We start from the raw sequence: 25,554 nt of genomic DNA, 5'->3' as shown, positions 1-25,554 counted from the left end.
ATAACATCCGGGATTTTTGGATATTAATCTTTTGGCCAGAAGCAGCGCAAAAACAGTTAAGGATATCCATAACCACACCAATTTGCTCCTCATTCCCTTCCACAAAGATCATAACATCATCAGCGAAGAACAAATGGGTAATCGAAGGACAGAATTTGTTGATTGAAACCGGATGGAAGTTCCCATTGCCCACAGCCTCTTGGATAAGGTGCGACAACCTTTCCATAGCAATAACAAATAAGAAGGGACTCATAGGGTCCCCTTGACGGATCCCCCTGGAAGGATTGAACTCCTCCGACATATCTCCATTGATCAAAACCTGAAAAACAGGAGAAGAAATGCAATCCTCGATCAATCTCCTCCAACTATCCGGGATACCAGCTCTCTTCAAACTATCCAGAAGAAAACTTCAGTTTAAGCGGTCATAGGCTTTTTCCAGGTCCAACTTGAGAGCCACAATACCTTTCTTTCCCTTCTTGATCTTCATGGAGTGAACCATCTCCTAGGCAATAACCACATTATCCATCATCTGTCTTCCCGGAATAAAACTGCCTTGATTCTGGCTTATAATCTCAGGAAGAATACACCGGAGTCTATTAGCCACAATTTTAGTAATAGCTTTATACAACACATTGCAAAGACTAATATGCCTCATTTGTAAAAAAGAGGAAGGTTTCTCCACTTTTGGGATCAAGACCAGAAGGGTTTTATTCACCAGTCTGATATCGTTGGAGCCGCAGAAAACTCCTTTAACAAAACTGTAAATGCCTTTCTTCACAGTTTCCCAATGTTTGTGATAAAAGCTGGCAGGAATACCATCAATCCTAGGAGCCTTGGTAGCACCAATACTAGAGAAGGCCAGATCAATCTCTTTCTGGTCAATAGGACGGAAAGCTTCCCTAATAGTTTCCTCTTCCAACCTAGGAACAGAAGTCCTAGAAAGGGCTTTATCCAGATCCACATTCTCCTCTTTAAATAAGTCTTTATAAAAATTAAGGACCAAGCGACGAATGTCTTCATCCTCATAGACCCGATCACCATTAGACTCTTTGATAGCATCGATCCGATTCCTCTGCCTTCTAATAATAGTAGAAAGGTGGAAAAACCTGGTATTACGATCTCCGTCTTTAATCCAAGCCTTTCTAGATTTCTGAAACCAAAGTAGCTCTTCCTGCCTCAGCACAGCTTCCAACTCGTTCTGGAGAGATCTAAGAAGACAATTCAGACTATGATCAAAACTAATCTCCAAACTGCGATGAATGCCTTCAATTCTCCTTAAAAGCTTATTCTTTCTTCTGATAATGTGGCCAAAGATGTTTTTATTCCATCCCACCACATTCCTTCTAAACCCCTCAGCAGCAAGGAGAACATTGGAGTGGGGCTGCTAATTGTCCCGAACAAAGTTTTTAAACTCAGGGTGAGACTCCTAGGCTACCTGGTACCTAAAAGGTCTATCCCCCTTAGGCCGATGACATTTCACTAGCTTAACTAGGATAGGACAATGATCAGAGTGGCGGAAAGGGAGATTCAACACGTTCACTTCAGAAAATCTATAAATAGCCACAATATTCGCATAAACTTTGTCCAACCGAACAAAAACGCTATTACGTTTCCAAGTAAATCTGTGACTAGTAGCTCCCAGATCGAAAAGCCCACATAAATCCATATTTTGCTTATGATTGAGACACTGGTTCACATAGTGGTTCCCACCCCCTTTTTTATCACTCATAAGGGCAATATCATTAAAATCCCCAGCCACCATCCAAGCATCCACCATGCTCGTACTCATAGTATACAGGATCTCCCACAACCTTTTACGATTGGCCATGATAGGATCAGCATAAACAAAGGTGATAAAGAAGGGTTTATTACCAGGGTAAATAACCTTACTGTGAATAAATTGTTTATTCATACTAATAATGTCAATTTGAACGCGATCTGGCTTCCAGAAAAGCCAAATCCCCCCCGTCCGACCAGTAGCCTCCGATCTGACACAATTCCAATTCTTAAACTTTCTAACCACCTCATCTGCTTTGCAACCACTGATATTGGTTTCCAGCAACGCAAAACAAGAAGGATTAAATTGCTTAATTAAATCTTTAACATGGATATGAGTAGCCTTACTAGCCGCACCTCTAACATTCCAAACAAAAAAGTCCATCAAAAAGGAAGACTACTGACCACAGGCCCAACACCCTAAACCATGTATTTATTCGGGACTCCTGAGAGCCTTGAAGAGGTGCCAGCAGGCCCCCTTTTATCCCAACCCTCCAAAGAGCTATGGTTCTTTTTATGATTACCCTTAGGTTTTTTCATATTCATCTTATTGACTCCCATAGCCTTTCCATTTGAATCGTCAACATAAGTTTTCGGAATACTAACCTCATTGTGCTTATTTTTCCCAATTGGGCCAAGATTCTGGGAGCTCCCCAAGGCAACAGCTTTAGACTCAAACAAGGGGTTTACAGACTCTACTTTGTTGGATTCTGGCTCAGCAGATTCTAACCCTGACATGCTTAATTCCATATGCTCATTTGAGAAGTCCGAATCATGAGCATCCTCAATAGACAGGACCCCGAATCTTGATCCTGAACCGAGGACCGTTTCAACACCAGAACCAATCTTAATATCGGGGGGCCTTTCCTTGATGTCGGGGGCAATCTAGAGAGAGTTCATCTCCTTACTAATATCAGGGGGATGATTTCGAACAACAGTTGCCCGAGGTCTTCGTCTAACCGACCTTTTAGCCAGCATCCAGGGGCCAAAGTTCCTCCCTTCGCCTTGAATCTCCTCTACTCTTTCTTCATTAGCCACCATCACCTCTTCAACCACCTTCTTTTTCTTAGGACACCCATCATAAGTATGGCCAAACATACCACACTCATAGCAAATATTATGAATGCCTTCATATTCAATATGGTAAACCGTATTCTGAACACAGAATTTAGACAGAAGAGGCTTAGCAAGATCAATATCAATACAAACCCTGACAAACTTGCCTCTCACTGCCCCAATGGTAGTTTTGTCCACATGGTGAACTTTCCCAACAAGGCCGCCAATTTTGTTAAGAAATCTTTCATTATAGTATTCAATAGGTAAACCTGGGAATCTTACCCAAGTTAGGATCCTATTAACAGAACAGTCATGAGGATTAAAATTTGGGACCCATAGCCTTAAAGCCAGAACATGATTAGAGATAATATAAGGGCCACCATTAACAACGGTATTAAAATCCTCCGCCCTGGTAAATTTGATAACATAATAGTCATTTTCTAAGTTAGTAATGGTGACTTTCCCTTTTTTCGCCCACTGCGCCTGGATTCTCTGATCAAAATAATTGAAACTAATCCTCTTCCCAAGCACAGTAACTATTAAAGCTAATTTCCATTTAGATCTAAGGGCACGCTTATCTTCCGAGGAAAGTCGAATCACAGGACATAATGGGTCCTCTTATTCACCATCCTCAACATCAGAGTCAGAATAGACTTCCTCAGACTCATCTTCGATTATTTCTTCCTCTAACACGGGTTCCTCCTCGACCACCCCCATCACCGTATCTCTCCAAGAGAATTTACCCAAGCCTTGCTCGATAGAATTTTTGTTTAAAGTATCAACAAAGGTCCGAGAGCCCAGATTCAAATTAGAAATGGGTCCATTTTGAACCGCAACCCCCTGGATAGTCGGCCTGCCCTTCAGGACTGCTGGCCCACCAAACTGGACTGCCGGCACGCCCACAAGGACAGCCGAGCCCCTGCCGCCTGCTTCTCTCTCCCCTACTGCCCTAGATCCAGGGATCGCGCTTGGCACTCCTACCTGGCCTGTCGGCCCGCCCGCCAGCGCTGCCGGCACTCCATCCTGGGCAGCCGAACCACTGCCATCCGCCTTGCTCTCCCCTTCCGCCCCAGATCCTGAAATCCCGCGCCTCACGCCATCTTCCGCCCCAGATCTAGAGATCCCGCACCTCCCGCCATTCTGGCATGTCGGCACTCCTTCACGCGTAGCCGGCACCCCTCCCAGACCAGTCGAAGCCATATCACCCGCATCACTCCCCCAAGCCGCCTCAGATCTGACGACCTCACCGCAACCCTAACGCCCCTCGACCTTGCCCCTTCTGTCCCCAAATCCTCCCCACCTCCCATGCCCCCATCCATATCCGGTCCCTCGCCCTCCATCTGCGCCGTCGGCCGGTCCCTCTCCCTTGAGCGCTCCCTCACCCTCACGCTCGCAATCCCGCTCTCTCGCCGCTTTCTCTCGTCGCTTTCTCTCATCGCTCTCACGAAAAGGATTATTATCTAATTATTATTGATCGAATTCTGAATTATTATTTAAATCCTTTTTAATTTTCATATCACATTTTTTAAATTATAAATTTTATAATTTAGATGTTTGGCTAATTTAATTAGTAATAATTTATCACAATTTTTATCAAACAGCTAAATCACTTTGTAGGTAAACTATATTACACACTAAGAATTCATTGTAAAATTACAAAATATTTACTAAAAAAAAATTAAATTTTTATTGACTAGAATGGAAACTCAAAACCCAATAAAACTGCACCAAATGTGAACAAAAAAAAATGTTTATTCTCAAAACTTGTACTGTTTAAATTCAAAATTTATAACTTAACCGATCAATTAAACCTTAATTGATTAATTTTATTGCTTCTACGTTTATTTTTTTCTTTCTTTTTCAATTTTTCTTGGATTTACTAACAAAATATACTATTTAATTTATTCAAATCTTAAAAGATGATAAAAATTCAAATCTTAAAAGATGAAATCCCAACAAAACAACGTGCAGTCCACCTTGGCAATCGTGATGATATACACTTTCAGTTAAAATTCATATCTTTTCCAATTTAAAATCTATATCTATCTATCTATATATATATACTATATATAATAGCAGAAGCAGAGAGAAATAAGGAGAATTGTTTTAGAGACATTTTTTATGAGTTGTCAACGTAGTAAAAAATCAAGATTAAAAAGATTTAATTAATAAAAAATAACAGATTTATATTTATAATAAATTAAATAATTATTAGCCCATTAATTAAAATAATAAAACAAAGTAAGAGTTACGGGAAGATGAAAAAACACAAAGCAAAGGAAATCCAAAAGTCACAAATAAACTTCTATATAAAGCATAATAGATAGTATTCCGCTATTATATTTCTGAAGGTAATTATTCGTTTTTTTCATATGTTGTATTTATTTTGTCCCCAATTGTGTTGTTGTTTTATTTTTATTAAACAATAATTGTTATAATTTCATCTTTCAGATCCATTTCTGGCGTTACCCATGTTCTATACCTCTCGCTACCTTATCCATGTTTTTCTTTTTTATTTGTCTTTTTTTTCCAAACTCGTATCTCCAATTGAAGAAATCCGATAGAAATAGAAGATGCATGGACAACTAAAATCGAGAAATACAAAAGTGTCAAAAATTACAAGAAATTCTTACGTTTCTCAAGGTAATTATTCGATTTTTTTCATATGTTGTAGTTATTTTTGTTCTCAATTGTTTTATTGTCTTATTTTTATTAAACAATAGTTGTTATAGTTTCATCTTTCAGAGATGAAATTCCATTTCCGTCGTTACACAGGTTCCATACCTCTCGCTACTTTATCCATGTTTTTTTTATTTGTTTTTTTTTCTTTCAAAATGACTAAAATAAAGATTTTATATATTTGCATTCTTTTTTAGTATATGTTGCTAGGTGTTATCGTTTCGATTATTAACTCTAACTAAATTTAGATTTTCGGCTTTATATAAACTCAATTTTTAGCTTTAATTGAAGTTAGATTAATTTTTCTAATCGAAACATGTTGATATTTTTTTAGTTTGAGTTTATCTAACTGATATGGATTGTATTTTTTATTTTTATGTATTTTGGTACAAATAGATATAAAATTTCACACAATGGTTGTTCATTGAAGTTTAAGACATATTGAATAAAATATTAAAGAGGTATTGAAATATTATACTTATGAGGAAGTTTATTTCAATTATAAATTATGTTATATTATTATTATTATTAGGGTAAATTCTAAAAAAAAAACCCTGCGGTTTGATGTTCTTCCGAAAAAACCCTTGTGGTTTGTTATTACAAAAAAAGGACTGTGGTTTGCGCCGTTAACCAAAAAACGGAAAATGGCTTAACGGTGTTAAAATGCTGACGTGGCACAGGGGTAAGGTTGGAAATTCGAATTTTTTTTTTTTATTATTTTTTTTTTCCCTCTCTCTCTCCTCCTTCTTCTTCCTCCTTCTTCCTTCTTCCTCTTCCTTCTTCTCCTTCTTCTTCTTCCTTCTTCTTCTTCTCTCCTCCTTCTTCTTCTTCCTTCTCCTTCTTCTTTTTCTTTTTCCTTTTTCTTATTCTTCCTCCTTATTCTTCCTTCTTTTTTTCTTTAAGTTTCCGGAAATCTGGAAATTTCCAGATTTTCGGAAATTTTCCAGATTTCTGGAATTTTTCCAGAAATCTGGAAATGAATGAAGAGCAAAATTTTAGACGGCCGTCTGCTGAGCTCCGCCGCCGGCCTCGACTGTGGGTTATACGGTCGCTTCCTCCAGTACTTAGCCGATCTCCGTCTAACTCGTCAAGGTAAGCAACTCCACACTCGACTTATCCTCTTCTCTGTTGCGCTTGATAATTACCTTGCTTCAATTACATGTTTCTTGAAGTCACTATCCAGTTTTCTGTCTGATTGTGTTATTTTGGCTAATGAGGTTCATGCCTTTGCTCTGAGAAGGGGATTTGTTGCTGATGTATTTGTTGAGAATGCTTTGCTTACTTGTTATTCGAAGTGTGATGATTTGGTTTCTGCGAGAAAGGTGTTTGATAAAATGCGGATGAGAGATGCAGTGACTTATTCAATGATTTCAGGGTATTTTCAGGCGGGAAATTACGGTGATTGTAAACGTTTGTATAGGGAAATGGTGGATCATTCTGGTTTCAGGCCTACTGAGTTTACTGTTGTCTCTGTTCTTCAAGCTTGTGGACAGATTACGGATCTTGCTTTTGGAATGGAAGTTCAGAAATTCAAACTTGTGGGTTGATGTTCGAAATTCCAAAAAAAGAGGAGAATTTCCGGGGAAAATCCAGAAATCTAGAAATTGTCCAGATTTCTGGAAAATTTCCGGAAATCTGGAAATTTCCAGATTTTCGGAAACTTAAAAAAAGAAGAAGAAGGAAGAATAAGGAGGAAGAAGAAGGAAAAAGAAAAAGAAGAAGGAGAAGGAAGAAGAAGAAGGAGGAGAAGAAAGAAGAAGAAGGAGAAGAAGGAAGAGGAAGAGGAAGAAGGAGGAGAGAGAGAGGGAAAAAAAATTCGAATTTCCAACCTTACCCATGTGCCACGTCAGCATTTTTAACACCGTTAAGCCATTTTTCGTTTTTTGGTTAACGGCGCAAACCACAGTCCTTTTTTTTGTAATAACAAACCACAAGGTTTTTTTTGGAATAACATCAAACCACAGGGTTTTTTTTGGAATTTACCCTTATTATTATCAAGAAGTTATTGTTTTATAGTTCTCTAGACAAAGAGATTGTAAACGTCTAATGCATTTGATAAGATGTTTATTCTTGAATAATTTGGATTATGCTAGATACGAAGTCAAAATGAAGGTAAACAAAAATAAATTTTAATGCTCAAAATCCTAAAAATGTACATTAATTATGAGATATTGAGATAATTGATTTTGCAATATTGTGTTATATAGTTTCTAACTATTATATTGGCCCTGTTTGGAAATTAGCTGTTAGCTGATTACATTAGCTGTTAGCTGTTAGCTGATTACATTAGCTGATTTGATTAGCTGTTTGTGTAGACCTGTTTGGTAAAAATTAGCTGATTTTAAATAGCGGTTTGTGCAAAAAGACGAATAAGGGCATTAATTTTGGCGCAGGAGAAGAGGGAGTCTATTTATTGGGGTCAAAAAAGTCCATTAATTTTAATATCCCAAAACGCTAATTGAAAAAGCTCCTAAAATGAGCTTTTTCAAAATTAGCGTTTTCATCCCAAAACGCTCTTCCAAACCTCTCTCCACCAAACACTCCAATCAGCGGGTTCAGTGGTCAAACCGCTAAAGTTGGTCAAAAACGCTTTTTTTATCTCAAAACGCTCTTTACCAAACAGGGCCATTATGGTTTGTACAAAATTGTTAGTATTTCAAGAGTTTTTAACATATGAAAATGAAACATGGTCATAGAACAAGTTGTTGAAAAATATTAATTAAAAAAATATTATTATTTGAATCTCTTCAAATTCTCAAATATTGAGCATAATGATTATAATTAATAGAATTAATTTCACATATTAATTATAAAATGTTTTTTTTTCCTTGAGTAGACTTAATATTTCATTAAGAAAAAATAAAATTTTAATTAATGGGCAAAAAATATTTCCACTCTCCTCTTTATATGCTTATAGACATTCTCTTTTATTTTCGAAAAAAACGAGAGCAAGATAGTTCTATCATAAGTATCTTTTTTGTCCATTCATTTTTGTTTTTTATTCTTTTATTTGTTTTTCTTGCTTACAAAATTCAAGAATATATAATTATTAGAAAATATTAATGAAATAAAATAAGTGATATATGCGAGCGTGACTGATATTCTATATAGTGAAAGAATGAAGAACAAATTGATTGAATGTCTTGATGAGATATTACGAGATGAAAATATGAGAAATCATCACCTTAAGCTGATTCAATTGGATATATTTGGTTATTGTAGCAGAATGAATAATTGAATTCGAATATTTGGTAATCATGAAATTCCATCAAGCTAGATGATTATCATCAAGATGAATTTGTGACTAATTCTTATGACTTTCATTTTTTTTATATGTAACATATTGAATTGATAAAGTTTCTTCATGTGCAATATTAGAAAAATATTGATTGTAATAGTTTGTAGCATAATATATTGATGTTCCTTCCACTTTAACATAGATTGTAATTTTTTTGTATCGTAGATATAATATTTAATTTTAATTCTATTAATTCAATTTTTGTTTAACATATATTGTAATTCTTTTGTATCGTAAATATAATATTTAATTTTAATTATAGTTTAATTCAATTTTTGGTTTTTCATTATATACTAATATATTTCTTAATTTCTTTTATTATTGTTTCATAAAATTTCAAAATATGAAAATGTCTTAAAAAGTACAAAACATTAAATTTTGTAAAAATAAATAAATCATTTACTTTTAATTAAAATTCTATAAAAAATTAATTATTTATTTTCAAAATTAATTTAATTTGAATTATCAATAAAAAAATATATATATTAATTTCAAATATACATAATATAAAAAAATTCATAACATGATATAAAATTACTTAAAAGTAAATATATCAATTTATTTATTTCTCAAAATTATATAAAAGTTTCGTATCCCGTGTATCGCACGGATTTTTAACTAGTATTTACTAAATCTGTAGAATATATTGCTGATTTGTCGTATTTTAAGACTATCTTGGCTGATGTGTCATATTCGTAAAGCATCACTTCTCTCATTTCTGCTTCTCTCATTTCACGTTACTTTAACACGGTTTCTGATTCGATTTGGGAAAACTCGGTAAGAAATGGAGTTAGGAAGAACAGAAGAACCGATTTGGGAAAACTTAACACGGTTTCTCCACAGATTTATACCTTCTCTCAATCGGTGTTTTGCAATCTGTTTCCAGGTGACTCGGTTTCAATCTTTTCGATCTGTTTCCAGGTGATGAATTCATAAAGCTAAAAATGAAGAAATGGAGATAGGAAGAACAGAAGAACCTATTTGGGAAAACTCCGTCTCACTCTTATGACAGTCATGGCATTATTAAGAAGGTAACCATTTGAAATGAAATGATGATCTTTCTTTTAATTTGATTTTCATAATTTGTGAACTATGGATTGGGCATGAAATTTGAAGATGACAGGTAGATTAAGAGACTTAATAGTAAATCTTATTGTTGCTATTTCTCTATTTTCATATACCTTCTCCAGAAAATGTGAAATAGATTGATGTCTGGTGCTTATGGTGTTTCTTAGAGGGTTTTACTGGATATTTACGGAACTGTTGATGTAATTTTTTGATACAGCGGTTGTACGCAAAATTAATGTGGCCTCAGGTATTCCAGTAATTGAATTGTTTAATTAACTGATAATAGAGGTTCAACTTAGAATGAATCGATTTTCTGCGCCTCTTTCATTTCCCAACCCACAATTTCTCAAAAGATGAACTCAGACGGAGTAAAATAAAATTAAAAACACATGCATGTTTATAGATAAAATAATGCACTCAGTACTGTAATTTGCATTGTGTCTCAATTGTTCTGTGAGTTCCACACATCACGAACCAAAAACCAAAGGCTTTCACTGACTGTTTGGGTGAAAAGTATGGCTATTTTATTTAGAGCCTAAGTGGAGATTTAGGCTAGAATTGTGCTTAGTAATTGGATTTTTCTGTTTAAAATAGAGTTGCTTCTATCTTGTGCATGCTCAATTATCTAAAGTTAGAATCACTTCTTTCATGTTAAATTCGCTTCCTATGGTGAAATGTGTAGGAACTGGGTCCAACAGACCTTCCTATCCTTCATCAAAACCAAAAGCAGTAGATTGGGACAAACTGGAAGCTAAAGTGAAGAAACAGGTAATCTCAACCCTTTCCTTATATATGCATTTTCTCCTCTAGAATGTTGTAGAAAGTTGGAAAGATGAGAAATTATGTGTTAATTTCAGGAAAAAGAGAAAGGAAGATTTTAGCTAATTACAGGTAATCTCAACCCTTTCCTAATTTCTTCTCTAATTGTTTCTATAATAGAAAAGAAGATTTTAATTTGTAACTTAGAAATGGGATGCTGATGAAGACATTTCATTATATGAATAAATTTGAATCTCTAATCTATCTATACAATATACTAAATCTGTAGATGAATTGGTGATGTGTCACTCTCTTAATATATCATTTGCTTATGTGTCTTTTTCTCAAAATTACTTCTTTTTTTGTTTCTTTTTCCTTTTTTAATACTGGCTTCTTCTTCGCATTTAAAAAAAAAAATACTGTTTCTGCTCAGCGGTTTATATCTTACACCTGCATGCTATTTTTTTCCACGATCTTTCAACAACAACAACAACAACAAAGCCTTAGTCCCGAAATGGTTCGGGGTCGGCTAACATTTACACAAAAAAACCGCTCCTCTGTATGATCATCACCCATCACCCATCTCCACGAAACTCAAAATTTCTCCACCCAAAACCTTTATCGCCACCAATTTGCTCAAAACCTCCATCAATTACTAGCTGGAAGAAGGTATCAATGAGGGTTTGGGACCCATCTTCTTCAAAGGCTACAGGTTGTGATTAGGCGGTCAAGTGGATTGTCTAGGTATATGTGGGTTCAGAGCAATTTGAAATTAGTGGATTTGGATGGTTGTGCTTCTTCTCTCCCTCTGAATTTTGAGGATGGCTTTGGTAAATTGTTTAGCGTTTCTCATCTGTGAGTTTGCTTCTTTATCTATCCTTACTATCTATCTTCTTCCTTTTTCCATTGATTTCTTTTTTCTTTTCTTATGGATTCTTATGTTTTTTCTTTCTCGCTTGCTAAAAAACGACACCATGTGTTGTTTTATGCTGTTTCCTAACCCCCTAACCCCCATTCTCTGTTTCTTTCATGTGTTTTGGGATACTCATTCTTCTAATTGATGTTAGGTTTCTCTTTAGCTCATTTCAATGCATATAATGTTTTTTGTTGCTTTCATTTTCTGTTATTGAGCAATGATTATGTATAATTAAATATGAAAATTTTCTAATTCTAGAGAATAAGATAACTGGAAAAAAAACTCGCACAAGTCTCAGCATATGGCTTCTGCTTCTCTAGATAATGCTGAAAGCACATCAAAACCATATGCTATGAACAAAAATGAAGTGTGATTACCTTCCAAAAGTAATGTATGAAATGAAGAGTAGAGACCAAAGAACCAACCATGACAAAAGGTATTTTGCTTTTGAACACCCTCAAAATGAACAAGATTGAGAACAGTTTCAGTTGATATTTAACCGTTGTTATGTGTCTATTGTGCATTATGAAGGACATAGAGTCTGCTACTGTGAGCGGTAATGATGCAGAAGCTGGACATATAGTTGCAACTACAGTGAATGGTCAGCATGGACAACCAAAACAGGTCGGTTACCATTTTAGCTAGCAATCAAAAAACAAAAATGTCACAAGTTCGCATTAAAATTGGACATTTAGACCAGCTTCATAGCATATAAAATTTCGCATTTCACTATTTTATAAAAAATTTGGTTTTAGTTATTAGTTTGCACATATTCACCTCTCTATTTAACTGTGCATATGTTTTCAGAACGAGTTCATATTGATGGGTGGTACCTTCATGTCATTGCCAACAGATTGCCTTGATTAATTCATAAGGAACTTTCATGATGCATTGTCAGGACACACTTCTTCCAATGTTGAAGAGGCAGTTGCCTATTCTGAGCATATGGTACAGTGAAAGTGTATTGGAATGACGATTGAAACATAAGTATATTGAATGAATTTGTGTGATGGAATTTATAATTTTGTCATCCTATTTCTTCGGTCGAATGTTGTTTGAGGTTGATTTTGGGATTGTTACAAATTCGCACAGGATTCCCTGTGAGTCTAGAAATTCAAACCACATAAAGGTTGTTCCCAAGTCCTTTAAGCATTTGATGCTTCTAATATATATAGTTTGAAACACTGAAAGTGTGAAAGAGAAATAAAATGATAGGAATACAATGAAAGAACAAAGTAAATAAATTATACAAATATATAAAAAAGTATAAGTTTGGTGTAAGTTGAGAAGACTCCTTCCTAAATACAACTTAATTTTTTTATACTTATCAGTAGTAGTCAGTGCTTAATGCTCTTCCAAATCAGCATCAGAAAACACATCCTCCTTTTGGCCAATCTAACAGTCCCTCTCACATTAATAAGTTAACAATTTCACTAATTTATTTTCTTTTGACTGTGGTTTTTGTTCGTGCTATTCTTATCAAGGGCATTAAAGTTTATCTTTATCTAAGTCTTTCAGCTGTTCGATTTAATGTCGCTGAAATTGGTATTGAATTTTTTTTCCTACAGAAAGCAAGAATGGGAAGCTAACTCCTATCATGGCTTTTACTGCTTTTCAAAACAATGAAGCATACAAAAATAAAAATAAATAAATAAATAAATAAAGGGAAGGTGGTAGTTCAATGGAAGCCAAATCAGACAAAAGTAGTATTTGAAAGATAAGGAAAGCAAAAAATTAAATGGCAAAGCAGCTTCAACTAGCTTAAAAAGGCAACAAGTAGGTTGAGTTATTGAGGAAAACATAATTTGAAATTTGAAATTCCATTATAACTCTTGAAAGAGAAGCATTTCTCCTCAATTCATATTCCAAGAAAGAAACATCCTCCAATCCATCCATCACCTCTCTCTTAAACTGATCAATACTTATTTGAAAGAAGAAGAAAATAATAATAATAATAATAATAATAATAGGAAACCAAATAAAAGAAAGGAATTCAAGTGTTATTTGATGTCTAAAATGCAGGTATGATGTGTTATTTGATGTCTAAAAGAAAGGAATTCAAGTGTTATTCGATGCTCATATGATGTGTTTTCTACACATGTTCTTGCCATTAATTTATTCTTTTGGTAATGAAATTGAATTGGCAAGTAAAAACAGATAAAAGTTGATTTAAGAGCGTTAATTATCAAACTAAAAGGACATTATATTTCTAATTAAAATTTCAAATAACTTAACCCTTTTTATCAGCTCTGAATAATATGTTTTTCCATTTCACTTTTGGTACTTTAGTTGTTGATTTGAAAGAGAGTAATATTTACCTCTAAACAAAATTTATATATTTGTTGCTATATTCTTTAATCTATTTGCATGGATGTTTGGATCTTTGCAAAAAATAATACATTAACATATTCATAACATAAACTTATTATATGGGTTCAATCGTTTCCCTACATATATTTTGGTTTGGTTTGAGTTCAAATTAGTCACCATTTCATTTCATCTCTATTTTTGTTGTTTTCTATAGTCATTTTAACAATGTTATTCATAAAAACCTTATAGACTTTATTCAATTAAAAAGAGAAAACTTCATAATTATCTACTTTTTAATTTAGAAAATATAAAATAAATTTATATTGTTTTCCAAAAAAAAAATCCCAAAGATATGAAGGAAAAAAATGCTTACTTTCTTTAAAAAAAATGAAACCGAGCTGAAATTATAAAAGAATAAATAAATTTACCGTGCAACGCACGGGTCTCTTGCTAGTTTTTATCTAATTTTTGTAAAACAATACACAATAAATTTTGGGTTAAAATGAAGCCAACTTTTCATTCAAGCTCATTCTTTTTTTCTTCTGCTAAGAAATTGTTCATAAATCAACTTGCGTCAGTTTAAGTTTTATGTCTAATAATTTGTAAAAGCAACATGTAGTTGATAAATAAAATTACATCACTGTGATCAACAAACATAATAATAATAATAATAATAATAATAATTAATAATAATAGTAATAAATACAACACCATGAACACATAAATATACATCAACATACACATATGTAAACATAACCTCTCTCTCTCTCTCTGAGTTGCTAACCCATCTAGAAAATTGGCAGAAAAACCATTTAACATCCTCAAGAAATTCCAACAGTCTTCCCAAGCAACCATAATACAAGAGCTAACTCCACTCCAAATATTGAATGTATTGTACTTCGATCCAGTGTGAACCCATATACTGTAATCCCAGCTCTATTGTTCTCAAAATATGTCACTGCCATACAAAAAATAATCACAACTTAAATTCTATGAAATCAAGTTAATTATTTATTAATCAATCAGGAAAATGACTAAGTATGACATATTATAATTTGTTTTAAGTGATTGTTCCACAAACTTTGATGGACCTAACTAGGACACTTCATTTTTGCAGGAGAAAAGGAGTTGTTACCTAAAGCTTGTCTTTTCTGGAATGAGATGCTGCTGTATGCATATGCAGGAATCAGCTTAGTGCTATCCAACTCGTCTTCTTCATCATCACTCGAATCGCTGCTCGAAGAAGAATCATCGGCCTGAGGTGGAGCCCTTGGTGTCTCACCTTCTACTGCATCAAACGAGTCTAGTGTGGCACAAATATGCCATTTAGTAGCCAGGCTAGTAACTGCTTGTGCCTTGTGTGTGATTTTTGTAGCACTTCTCAATATTATGAGCAGCCCCGTCACAAGGGTTATAGAGCATAGCTGCAAATGCATACATTTTTACATTAGTTAAACTAATTATATGCGCATACCCTGAAAAACAAGTCAACAATGGATTCGAATTCGTTGCATACCGCAAGTTCTCCAGCTCTGTAAACATCAACAGTAGCACTAGACTTGGTAGTGGTGAGCAATGAAGCAAACTGGCTACCTGTAACCAAGATCAATGCCCAGAGAACGAATACACGATATCGATGGCTGATGATCCTCAAATGCCTCCTGATCCTTAGGTGCTCGGATAAGACTGAATTGACATCAGAATCAACCTTGAACACCTGAGCAAAGTCCTGGATTCGTAGGATCTGAAGTTGGCAGATGAGACGGAAGAGAACACATACTAAGAAGATTACAATAGTCCGGTAAAGCCAAGAGCATAGTTCCATTATGCAAGCTACGGTATCACTCAGGACTACATTGCCTAAGAATGGGATTTGAGAGGCTCCAGAGGCATACCACCATATCTTGTATCCACATTCTGCTATGAAGCAAGGTAGAACAAAGATTGACAGAATGTGCAGTGACCTCTGCATAACAAGTATGAATATCAATTATCATTTTCAAGTACATGTCAAAATTACAAATGACATTAGGGCGGCCCGGTGGGAGGGGTCCCACCACAAGGATTTATTGGGGGCAAGCCATTCCTGTCAATTTTTTGGCAAGAGGCAGCTTCTAAGACTCGAACCTGTGACCTCTCAGTCACACAACAACAACGTTTACCGTTGCGACAAGGCTCGTTTTTAAAAAAATAAATTTACAATGTCAAAATTTGGAATAGTTCCATTTTAAAAGCTAATGAGTACAATCCCAACCATTTGAAACTTTGGATAATCATGTGAAGACCTCATGGGATCCACATGAGAGAACATGGCCTATGCTGTTTCGTCTCTAATTAAATATGAAGTTGTCAATTCAGTGCTTTAGTATGGCATAAGTAAAGTTATGGGGAATATGTCCCCCCTGCTTTTTTTCCTTTAGTAATGAAGATTGAAAAACATTCTTCTAAATTAAGTGCAACAGAACATAAATAAAGTATTTTCTGGACAAAACAATAAACAATTTATGAATAAAATTAGATCATGTATGATATACAGAAAAATTTATCATGACAACTAGATTCAATAACAGGGTGTTTGAGGTGCTCTATGGTGATCTATGGGTCCTTAAATCATATTTTTTTGTACTTAAAGTTTCGTACACAACTTCTATGGAGTTTGATCGCGTTCTCCAGCAACCAATGGGTTCGATCCGTCACTGAATACAGGAATTTCAGATGAATCTCAAACAAAATAGGCATAAATTCGAAACAACAGTAAATTTGTGAGTTTGCCATGTTCTAGAGTTGAAAAGAAGAATGTTGTTTCAACTGACAATTTCGTATACAGAATTGATCCATTCTGTTTTGGCATTTATGAGTATAAACCACGAAAGCATAAATGTCCATAGAATATTTAGGGTATTTATTAGTTTTTTTGTGTGTGGTTGGGAACAAACACCGCAAACTGAGGAAACTCTTTCAAATCCTCCCTTTAGATTACTGAAATCAATCATCCAACAGTAATCTTGGGAACAAAACTGATATTTGTTGATGTTCATAATATTCAAATGGACTTCGAACTCAAAACCTAATAACAAATTCAGAAACAGATTGATGTTCATAATATTAATCTTTGTTGATGTTCATAATATTAATCTTTTTTTCAAACTCCAGAGGAACACAATTTTCAAAATGAATTCCTCCAAGAATCAAAATAATCTATAGAATTGGATCAAAAACAGAATAATGTGTAGAAAAACAAAGAAATTGAAAACTTACATTGAGTTGATGGGTATACTGTCTCCTGACGGACTCACTCTCATCGCAAAGCTTATCGAAGAACAAAAAGCGACGAAGGCCATACTTTTTAACAAATTTGGTCAAGCAGAGAAAAGAAAGAACGGCAAGGCTACTCAAAGAAAGCTGGACCACGGAATCATAAGGGCGTGTATGGTTGCTATCGCAGGTAGAACAAGCCAAAACGAAATGAGAAATACAGGGAACAACAATGGTGAAGACAATAAAGACAGCCCAAGAAAGAGAAGCGGACCAAATAGTAGATTGATCAACACACATCCATCGAAGATAGGAGCGGAAGCTCTTTAATTCATCGAAGGCATTGGATTGAGATCTTTTGAATTTGCTATTGGTATCAACAATTAATGGGCTTCTATTGTCTTCCTCCATTGTTGAGAGTAGAAGAGAGAAATGAGGAGTGTATAAATAGTTGTTTTGGGGATTGCTATATGAAGAGGGGGAAGGAACATGGTTACGGAAAAAGCAGAGCTGGAGAGCTAATTAGAGGAGGAAAAATGGCGGTGATTGGTTTGCTGTTATAAAACAAAACCAAATCCTACCTGCAACTCTGGACCAACTAATTATAATATTGCCAAATATAAAAAAAAAATTAACTTTCTTATTTTCCTTAAAAAAAAAAAAAAACAGACAGTACTTTCGATAAAAAAAAAAACAAAATAATTACTATTTATAACCCTAATTTCCCACATGTAACTTTTAACAAAAACAGAAATACCTTTTAGTCAAAATCTTAAATCCTTTCAAATTCTAAACTCAAATCCAGATAAAAAGTATGGATCGAGAGAGAGGGATGGTTGCTTTTTTACGGTTTTGAGATTGAAATTACTGTTTTTGAAATTTCGATATCAGAGTTTCAGGCGTATGAGTATCACACCTTCACCTATGGTGAGGTGTATGAACATCACACCCTCACACAGGTGAGGGCGTGATGCTATTACGCCTCACCTGTGGTGAAGGCATGATAGCATCACGCCCTCACCTGCATGAGGGCGTATGCTCGTGAGGGAATAATTATTTTTTAAAATTTTATTTATACATACATATAAATTGTTAATTTTTTTTTATTTTGTAGTTTAAATTATTTGTATTTTTTTTAGAATATAGTTAGAATAATAAATTATAGTTTTAATTTATTTTTTAAAAAATAATATTTAGTTCGACGAATATTTAGTTAGACGAATAATATTTGTATTCAGTTTCTAATTTTATAAAATCATGTGGTCAATACGTATAGAGGGAGAGTGTAGCCGAAAAATCTATCCTGTCAACAGCGAGGCAGCTAGATATGGATGTCGATGATACACCACGTCATACGAGAGTGCGTGGTGTTGATGTATCATGCCGTAGACGGGGAGCGCAGCAGTTGCGGGCGGCTGAAATAGATCAGCCCGAGTTGGGGGGAGAGGAGGCGGATGATGTGGGAGACCGAGATCCTGGTTATGACGTTGTCGATGAGTATTTTCAGGAGTTAGTCGAGGTCCAGCGACGACGGGGATCTGATGATGATATGTAGCCGACTCAAGGCTCGAGGAGACATCACAGGGGTGGTCGATTTGCTAGTACATGTATTATTTATAGTATAATATTATTTAAAATTTAATATTTTTTTAGTTTAAAATTTAGTATTATTTTTAGTTTAGTATTATTTTTAGTTTGCTATTATTTAAAATTTAAGATTATTTATAGTTTAGTATTATTGAGAGTTTAATATTATTTCAGGGACCAAAAAACGGTCAAAACCTACTGAGGACCGTAGCTGAATTGTTTCGAGATCGGTGGACGGTGGCCCCAGTGATGGTTCCGTGATTCCTAGTTTTTTAGGACACGTTGCCTCACGGATGTTGGGAGGGCATCATCGATATTTTCTTATGTGCTACAACAGATCAGTAGCATGTGTCGCAGTGCAGCGATGGTATCAGGGTATGACACCCGAGGTAAGAATAATTTGCTCAATAAATTATTTTACTTATTATTTTGAACCCTAACCCTAAAAAACATTCAGTAATTGTATATGTGTTATGTTTACAGCTGAGGACTATGGTAGACAGGACTAGGTTGTCTCACCTCCCATCCACCATGTTCAAGAATTTGGATGCGCCTGTGATATCTACGTTCGTGGAGCGGTGGCAGCCCGATACGAACTCCTTTCACATGCCGTTCAGGGAGATGAATATCCTTCTGCACGATGTATGGCAGATTCTTCGTATTCCAGTGCATGGTCATATGATCTCTGATACATGTAGTGTAGCGGATGCAGGCCATGTGTATGATTATGTTTGGAGTCACTCAAGAGGAGTTGTTATCGTCGTTGTCGTATTACTGGAGTGGTGGAGGTGTTTATACGGATGTTGTGGAGGGCCTTACCCAGCCGGAGGACGATCGGGATATCGGGACTCGAGCCACAGTATGGATATGGCTTATGTTAGGATCCACCTTGTTTGTCGACAATAGTGGTGATAGGATCAGGCCGTCCCATCTCCAGGAGGTTCACGACGGCGTCAGAGGGGCAGTTGGAAGTTCTTGGGGTCTGCTATACTTGCCACCTTATATCGGCAGCTAGGGATAGCGAGTAGAGGAGAGTGCTCGGGTATATGTGGATATTTGACCCTCCTCTAGGCATGGATATATGAGTATTTTCCGGTGTTTTGGCCCTATCGACTGCCACTCCAGACTCTAGACACTGCTCCCCGGGTGTGCAGAAGGGATGTCGGGACTCCAAGCAGGAAGGCCTCCCTACTCAAGACCTTTTGTGCACAGTTGGACCAGATGACGGCAGCCGAGGTAAAATAATATTTTATAAATTTGCAACAATTTACTTAAATAAATGTAATTTCTTATTAACATGCTATTATATATTTTTTTGCAGGTGACGTGGTTGCCTTATGGTCCAGTCGCTGATGATGATCAGCTACGAGTGTCCTACGCTGGTTGGATACGGTGTAGAGATATTGTTGAGCCATATATGCCCGATCTAGTCCTGCATCAGATCGAACATATACAGACTATCCCGGTTGAGCATATTAGACATGATACTGCATTCCAGCCATGGAAGTCTATATCGTACAGACTCGCGCATTCATCTGTTACAGTTGATGATACTTGGCGGAAATTTCCATCTACCCGTGACGTTGATCGGAGGAGATGCCAGCCAGTTGGAGCCGATCCTGGTGCTTGTGTTGCCGGGTACATGGAGTGGTACAGACGATATTCACATCCTCGTCTGCTTCGTGCCCCTCGGGATGCGTCGGTCCACCATTCTCGCTCCAACAACGAATATGTAGGTTTTTTTATTTTTTTATTATTGTTTTACCTATGTTTGTTTTCTAATATTTAATTTTGTGCAGTGGGTTAGCCGTTTGGCAAGCATCACTCAGCGGGCGATCTCACTCCTGCCCGATGAGCAGGCTCCACCAGTTAGGACTGATCTGGAGCAGGTTATGGAAGAATGGAACATGGCGAATTGACTTGTTGTAATTTAGTAGAACTTATTGTTTTTAACACATTTTAACACATTTTAGTACATATTTAATGTTGCATGTATATTATTTAATTATAATATTAATTATTATATTTCAAATTATAAGGTTAATAATTCAAATTATAATGTTAATAATTATAATTCAAATTATAATGTCAATAATTATAATATATAGAATTATTTAGAATAATAATAATATTAAAATTTGAAGTTGGAATAAATTATATACACACGTGGGCATGAGGACATTACGTATCACCACAAGGTGAGACGTATGTATATCACGCTTCACCTTGTGGTGAGGCGTGATAGCCACACACCTCACCATGGTGAAATCTGATGGTCATCAGAGAAGCAGGGAGGACGGATTCGAGGTAACTGGGAAATGGAAGCATTTCAATTGTTCCTTGAGGAATGCCAACCGTATGATCTTGGGGTGGAAGGGATTGGTTTCACATGGCATAATCACAGAGCTGGGGCAGATATGATTGGGAAAGACTGGATCGATTTCTTACTACTTCAGAATGGATAGTGTTATTTCCCACGGCTACAGTCTCGCATCTGCCGCGTATCTCATCGGATCATAATCCCGTTGTGATTGATTTTATCGAATGTCTGACTGGGGCTACTCAACGGGTTTGGGTATTTTGATTTGAAGCATTTTGGACGTGGCATACAGTATGTCGCGAGGTGATCTCGAAAGTCTAGATGGCTCAGGTCGGTGGAGAAGCTACGATGCCACATAAGATACAGAAGGTGGCTAACGAGTTACAAAATTGGAATTAGGTGACCTTTGGAAATATACAAACCCAACTGCCAGATTAAATAGTGAATTGGATCAATTGCAATGTGACTTAGATAGTAGAGTTCATGACATGGCTCTATTACAAAAAATAGTCAAATTGTTGTTGTCTGATGAAATGTTATGGAAACATCGAGCAAGAGTGGAATGGATGAAATCGGATGATCGGAACACGACATTCTTTCATGCTAAATGCAGTGTCATGCACTGAAATAACACACTCTAGAAATTCAAGGATGTGGAAGGTATTTGGGTGATGGGGATAGAATTGATTGCTCGGGTGGCTATTGATTATTTTGATCTCTTCCTTAGCACTGAACCAACTGGATGGGTGAATTTTGTGGATGTTGTAGATTCAAGCTTATCGGTTGAGCAAATTTACTAGATATCTGCCATATTTACCTGGGAGGAAATCCATTAGGAGCTTTTGCATATTAACTCGACTAAAGCCCCATGAACCGATGGTATGTCCTCTCTCCTCTATAGGTCTTACTAGGATATTGTTAGGGATGAGGTCGTGTTATTCACTCTGAACATTCTCAATACTGGGATAATGCCTGAAAGTTTAAATCATACAATAATTGCATTGATTCCTAAAGTGAAAAACCCGGTAGTCATGAAGGATCTTAGACTAATCGCACTATGTAATGTGTTGTACAAGGTAATTTCTAATGTGTTAGCTAATAGGCTTAAGTTGGTATTGGCTGACTTAATTTATGATACCCAAGTCGCCTTTGTACCGGGCTGCCTTATTACTTATAATTCAATTATAGCTTTTGGGGTCTTCCAATATCATGAAAACTATACTGAAAGGAGTGAAGGGTAATTTTACACTCAAACTATATATGAGCAAGGCCTATGACCATATTGAGTGGAGTTTTGTTCGCATGGTTATCGAGAAGATGAGTTTCCTATATCATTTTGTGAAATTAATTTTGATGTGTGTATCTACAGTATCAATATCTTTCCTGGTAAACAGTCAGTCGAAAGGGTTATTGCAACCCTCTAGAGGGCTTAGACAAGGGGATCATATTCCCCCTATTTATTTTTTATTCGTGTCGAAGAGTTTTCAGCGAATATCAGGCGAGATATTGACACTGGCAGTTTATATGGTATCAAGGTGAGTCGGTTAAGTCCTTGCATCTCTCGTTTTTTCTTTGAAGATGATTCCATGATATTTAGTTGGGCTAATTCAAAGGAGTTTGGAACTACTAAATCAATTTTGACTAAATAAGCCTCTGGCCAGATGGTTAATTATGAGATGTCAGAAATTTGAGTACAATTTTCTATTCCATTTCCATTAACTCATTCCAAACAAAGGGCTTAATGGCAACTGGCTAAGGGATCTCACTGTTAATATTAGGATATCGACTGTTATCTTTGTGAAATTATAGGGTCTATATTATGGGCTTAATCTGGTTTGGAAGAAAGGAGGTAAAAGCTCATTGTTGAATTTAACCCTCAAGTGGTTCTCATGTTCATGAATAAGGATATGGACATGCACCATAAGTTTGGATAATTCAACATTGCAAAAGTTTTCAATACATGGACTAGCAAATTAGGTTTTCTCATTTATAAAGGTAATAAAATTGTTGATTGGATAACGAATTTCACTAATTGTCTCTTTGAGTCATCAAAAGTGTGATGTGACTCTTACAAATATTTAAAACATTCTTTTTGAGATTGTCTTGAGTTTTATAATTTTTTTTTTTTTTTTTTTTTTTTTTTTTTGTGTTTATTTGACTTGAGAAGTTGATAGTTCCAGCAAACACTTATAAGCCAAATAATACTAATTTCTCATCGTCAGCAAGAATAAACTATGTGATTAGTCATCATAATCAACATTAATCATTTAATTAAAATATTTAAAAACATTATATAATAATATGATACAATTGACAGACAGCTAAAGATGAGACGTGTACAATTGCAGGGTCATGTTTCACATGGGATGTCAAGAATCACAATTTTTAATTTAACCAGCCTCTACAGTTGTCCTATATCTATTGCACTTTCTACGTTATCATTTCAATCCAAACAAACCCTTTGCTTAAACAACACAAAATTGAATCCATTTTGTTTATGTTGTTAGTCTATGATTGGTTGCATATGCAATTATTAAGATCCAATCTTATTTTCTTATTTAATTTTTAATTATACCAACTCAACTTAAAATTACAATAATTAAAAATTCTACTGGAAACTGAGACCGGTCATAATCATTCCGTTCAGATGATACCACGTCCTAACTATTAATGTTGCATCATTTGAGTGGAGTTACTATAAATGATCCTGATCCACAATAGAATTTTTTGAAAAAAAAAATATATATATCTAAATTTCTATATAAACGCGTATGAGTAAAAAATGTGAGTAAAAATAACTAAGGTTAAATTACTTCTATTTATATTAGGGGCAATGTCTTTTATGACCTTCAATTCACACGGTGTACTCTGACCTTATTTAAAACATATAAAAGTAAAAATGTCTAGGTTTATATTACACATGTTCAAATATATATTGAGAGTCCTTCATTTAACATGAAAGACTAGAATTCCCTAATAATTTCTTATCTAGAGAATCAATAAACTTCATTTCATTATATTATTCCTCTTCAATCTTTATACAACCACTCAATATATAGAAAAATATATATTATAAATCTTTAGTATATATAGCAAAATATATAAATATATTTAACTTTTTGTAAAATTTGTTGGGTATATATAGCAAAAATATATAAACTTTAAAACAAACAAAAAGTTGTAACTTTTTTTTTAAGTGTTAACTTCTAAGGTGTCGTTTGGTTCATAGAATGAAATTGAATAGTTATTCTTTGGAAATAGAATATGAGAGAATAAAATAACTACTTTTATGTTTGGTTAAAAAAATAAAATAAGTTAGAATAATTAGTTTTATAAGTCAAAAGATATCCTTACCCTCAAGTGTAATTTCTTAATTATTTTAAAATTTTAATTATGATAATAAATTATTTAAATATATGTTAGTTCAGAGGAAATATGAAACACGGTAAAAAAAATGAAAAACACAAAAAACATGAAAACGCAAAAACAAAACAAATAAAATAAAAGTGGAAAAGACTGAAAACGCGAAAAACATGTAGACGGCTTAACACAATATATGAACACGCAAAAAAAAAAGAATATGTAAAACGGTAAAACGCAAAGAAAAAACGTAAAGATATGGAAACTGTGAAAACGGGAAAATGGTAAAAATTTGAGAAACATGAAAAATAATAAAAACGTAAAAATAGAAAAAAATATAGAAAAAACTCATAAAAACACGAAAATGCAAAAAAAAAAAAAAAACATGACAAACTAAAAAAAATGTGAAAACATGAAAAAATATAAAAATGCAAATGTGCTTAGTATAGAGATAGAGAGAAGAGAAGAAATCTCTTACTTATTATGTGGTTACTCATATTTTATAGGCATTAATTCAGACTTTGGTTTACTCTTAGTGATTTAAGATTGACTAAGACATATCATCTTCAATAATACTCCTTATATTCATTTCTTATGTATTATTTTATCATTAAAATTATTAATTGTTGTTATATTTACCAATAGTGTGAGGAGATACACTTTCAATAATAAATTATTAATAAAAAATGAATTAAAAGACACTAAGAGGTGGAGAGAGGCTCTATTAATAGAGAGGATGAGGATGCTCTTAGTGATTTGAGGAGCCACTAAGAGACCGTTAGAGCTCATTTTTTATTCTCCCTACTCAAATTTTAACTTAGGGCTTGTTTGGTTAATGGTTATTTAAAGTAAGGTAAGGTAAGCTAAAATAAGTGAGGTGTATGAAATAAGTTGTTGTGTTTGAATAGAAGGTGAAGTAAATGATGGTTAAATAATGTAATTGTGTTTGGTTTGAAGGTAAAGTAAGGTAAGATTGTGTAAAAAATTACTTTTATATCCTTACTCTTACTTTTAATCATAACTTCTATTTTTCTATAAATTAAATAAATTCTCATCAAAATTAATTAAATTGCTATATCCTCATTTTGCTAAATATGGAAATTAAATCCTCAGTAATAATCAAAATAAAGAGAAATTTCAGATTGTTAAAATTTCAAAGCAAAAATAAAA

General features: G+C 34.7%; 1 protein-coding gene and 1 long non-coding RNA gene across 5 annotated transcripts; one reads left to right on the top strand and one right to left on the bottom strand.

The window, feature by feature from the left end:
• Positions 1-9,505: 9,505 nt before the first annotated feature.
• LOC136219124 (uncharacterized) lies at positions 9,506-15,107 on the top strand. 4 transcript variants are annotated; one of them, XR_010684053.1, is made up of 5 exons: positions 9,506-9,840; positions 10,560-10,645; positions 10,735-11,988; positions 12,084-12,500; positions 14,980-15,107. It is a non-coding gene; the product is annotated as an uncharacterized lncRNA (long non-coding RNA). The 4 variants fall into 4 exon arrangements; XR_010684052.1 differs by lacking the exon at positions 14,980-15,107 and having other exon boundaries at positions 9,507-9,840; positions 12,084-12,176; positions 12,360-12,582; XR_010684054.1 differs by lacking the exon at positions 14,980-15,107 and having other exon boundaries at positions 9,509-9,840; positions 10,735-10,768; positions 11,811-11,988; positions 12,084-12,582.
• On the bottom strand, positions 14,506-17,658 carry LOC136219123 (uncharacterized). Its single transcript, XM_066006378.1, has 4 exons — positions 17,121-17,658; positions 15,379-15,828; positions 14,998-15,286; positions 14,506-14,820 (listed from the first exon to the last, which is right to left on the bottom strand). The coding sequence occupies exons 1-4, from the start codon at positions 17,526-17,528 to the stop codon at positions 14,684-14,686; spliced, it is 1,284 nt and encodes a 427-aa protein (XP_065862450.1). The 5' UTR covers positions 17,529-17,658; the 3' UTR covers positions 14,506-14,683.
• Positions 17,659-25,554: the final 7,896 nt, after the last annotated feature.

Source organism: Euphorbia lathyris, chromosome 2, assembly GCF_963576675.1.
Source record: "Euphorbia lathyris chromosome 2, ddEupLath1.1, whole genome shotgun sequence".
Lineage (NCBI taxonomy): Eukaryota > Viridiplantae > Streptophyta > Magnoliopsida > Malpighiales > Euphorbiaceae > Euphorbia > Euphorbia lathyris.
This window is presented reverse-complemented; position numbering and strand designations above follow the sequence as displayed.

Bases quoted from the DNA above. Each gene is read 5' to 3' on its own strand.
- LOC136219123 (XM_066006378.1), bottom strand. From the start codon at position 17,528: ATGGAGGAAGACAATAGAAGCCCATTAATTGTTGATACCAATAGCAAA. The intron at 15,829-17,120 runs GTAAGTTTTCAA...CTTGTTATGCAG, and splicing joins AGTATACCCATCAACTCAAT to AGGTCACTGCACATTCTGTC. The intron at 15,287-15,378 runs GTATGCAACGAA...ATGCATTTGCAG, and splicing joins ACAGAGCTGGAGAACTTGCG to CTATGCTCTATAACCCTTGT.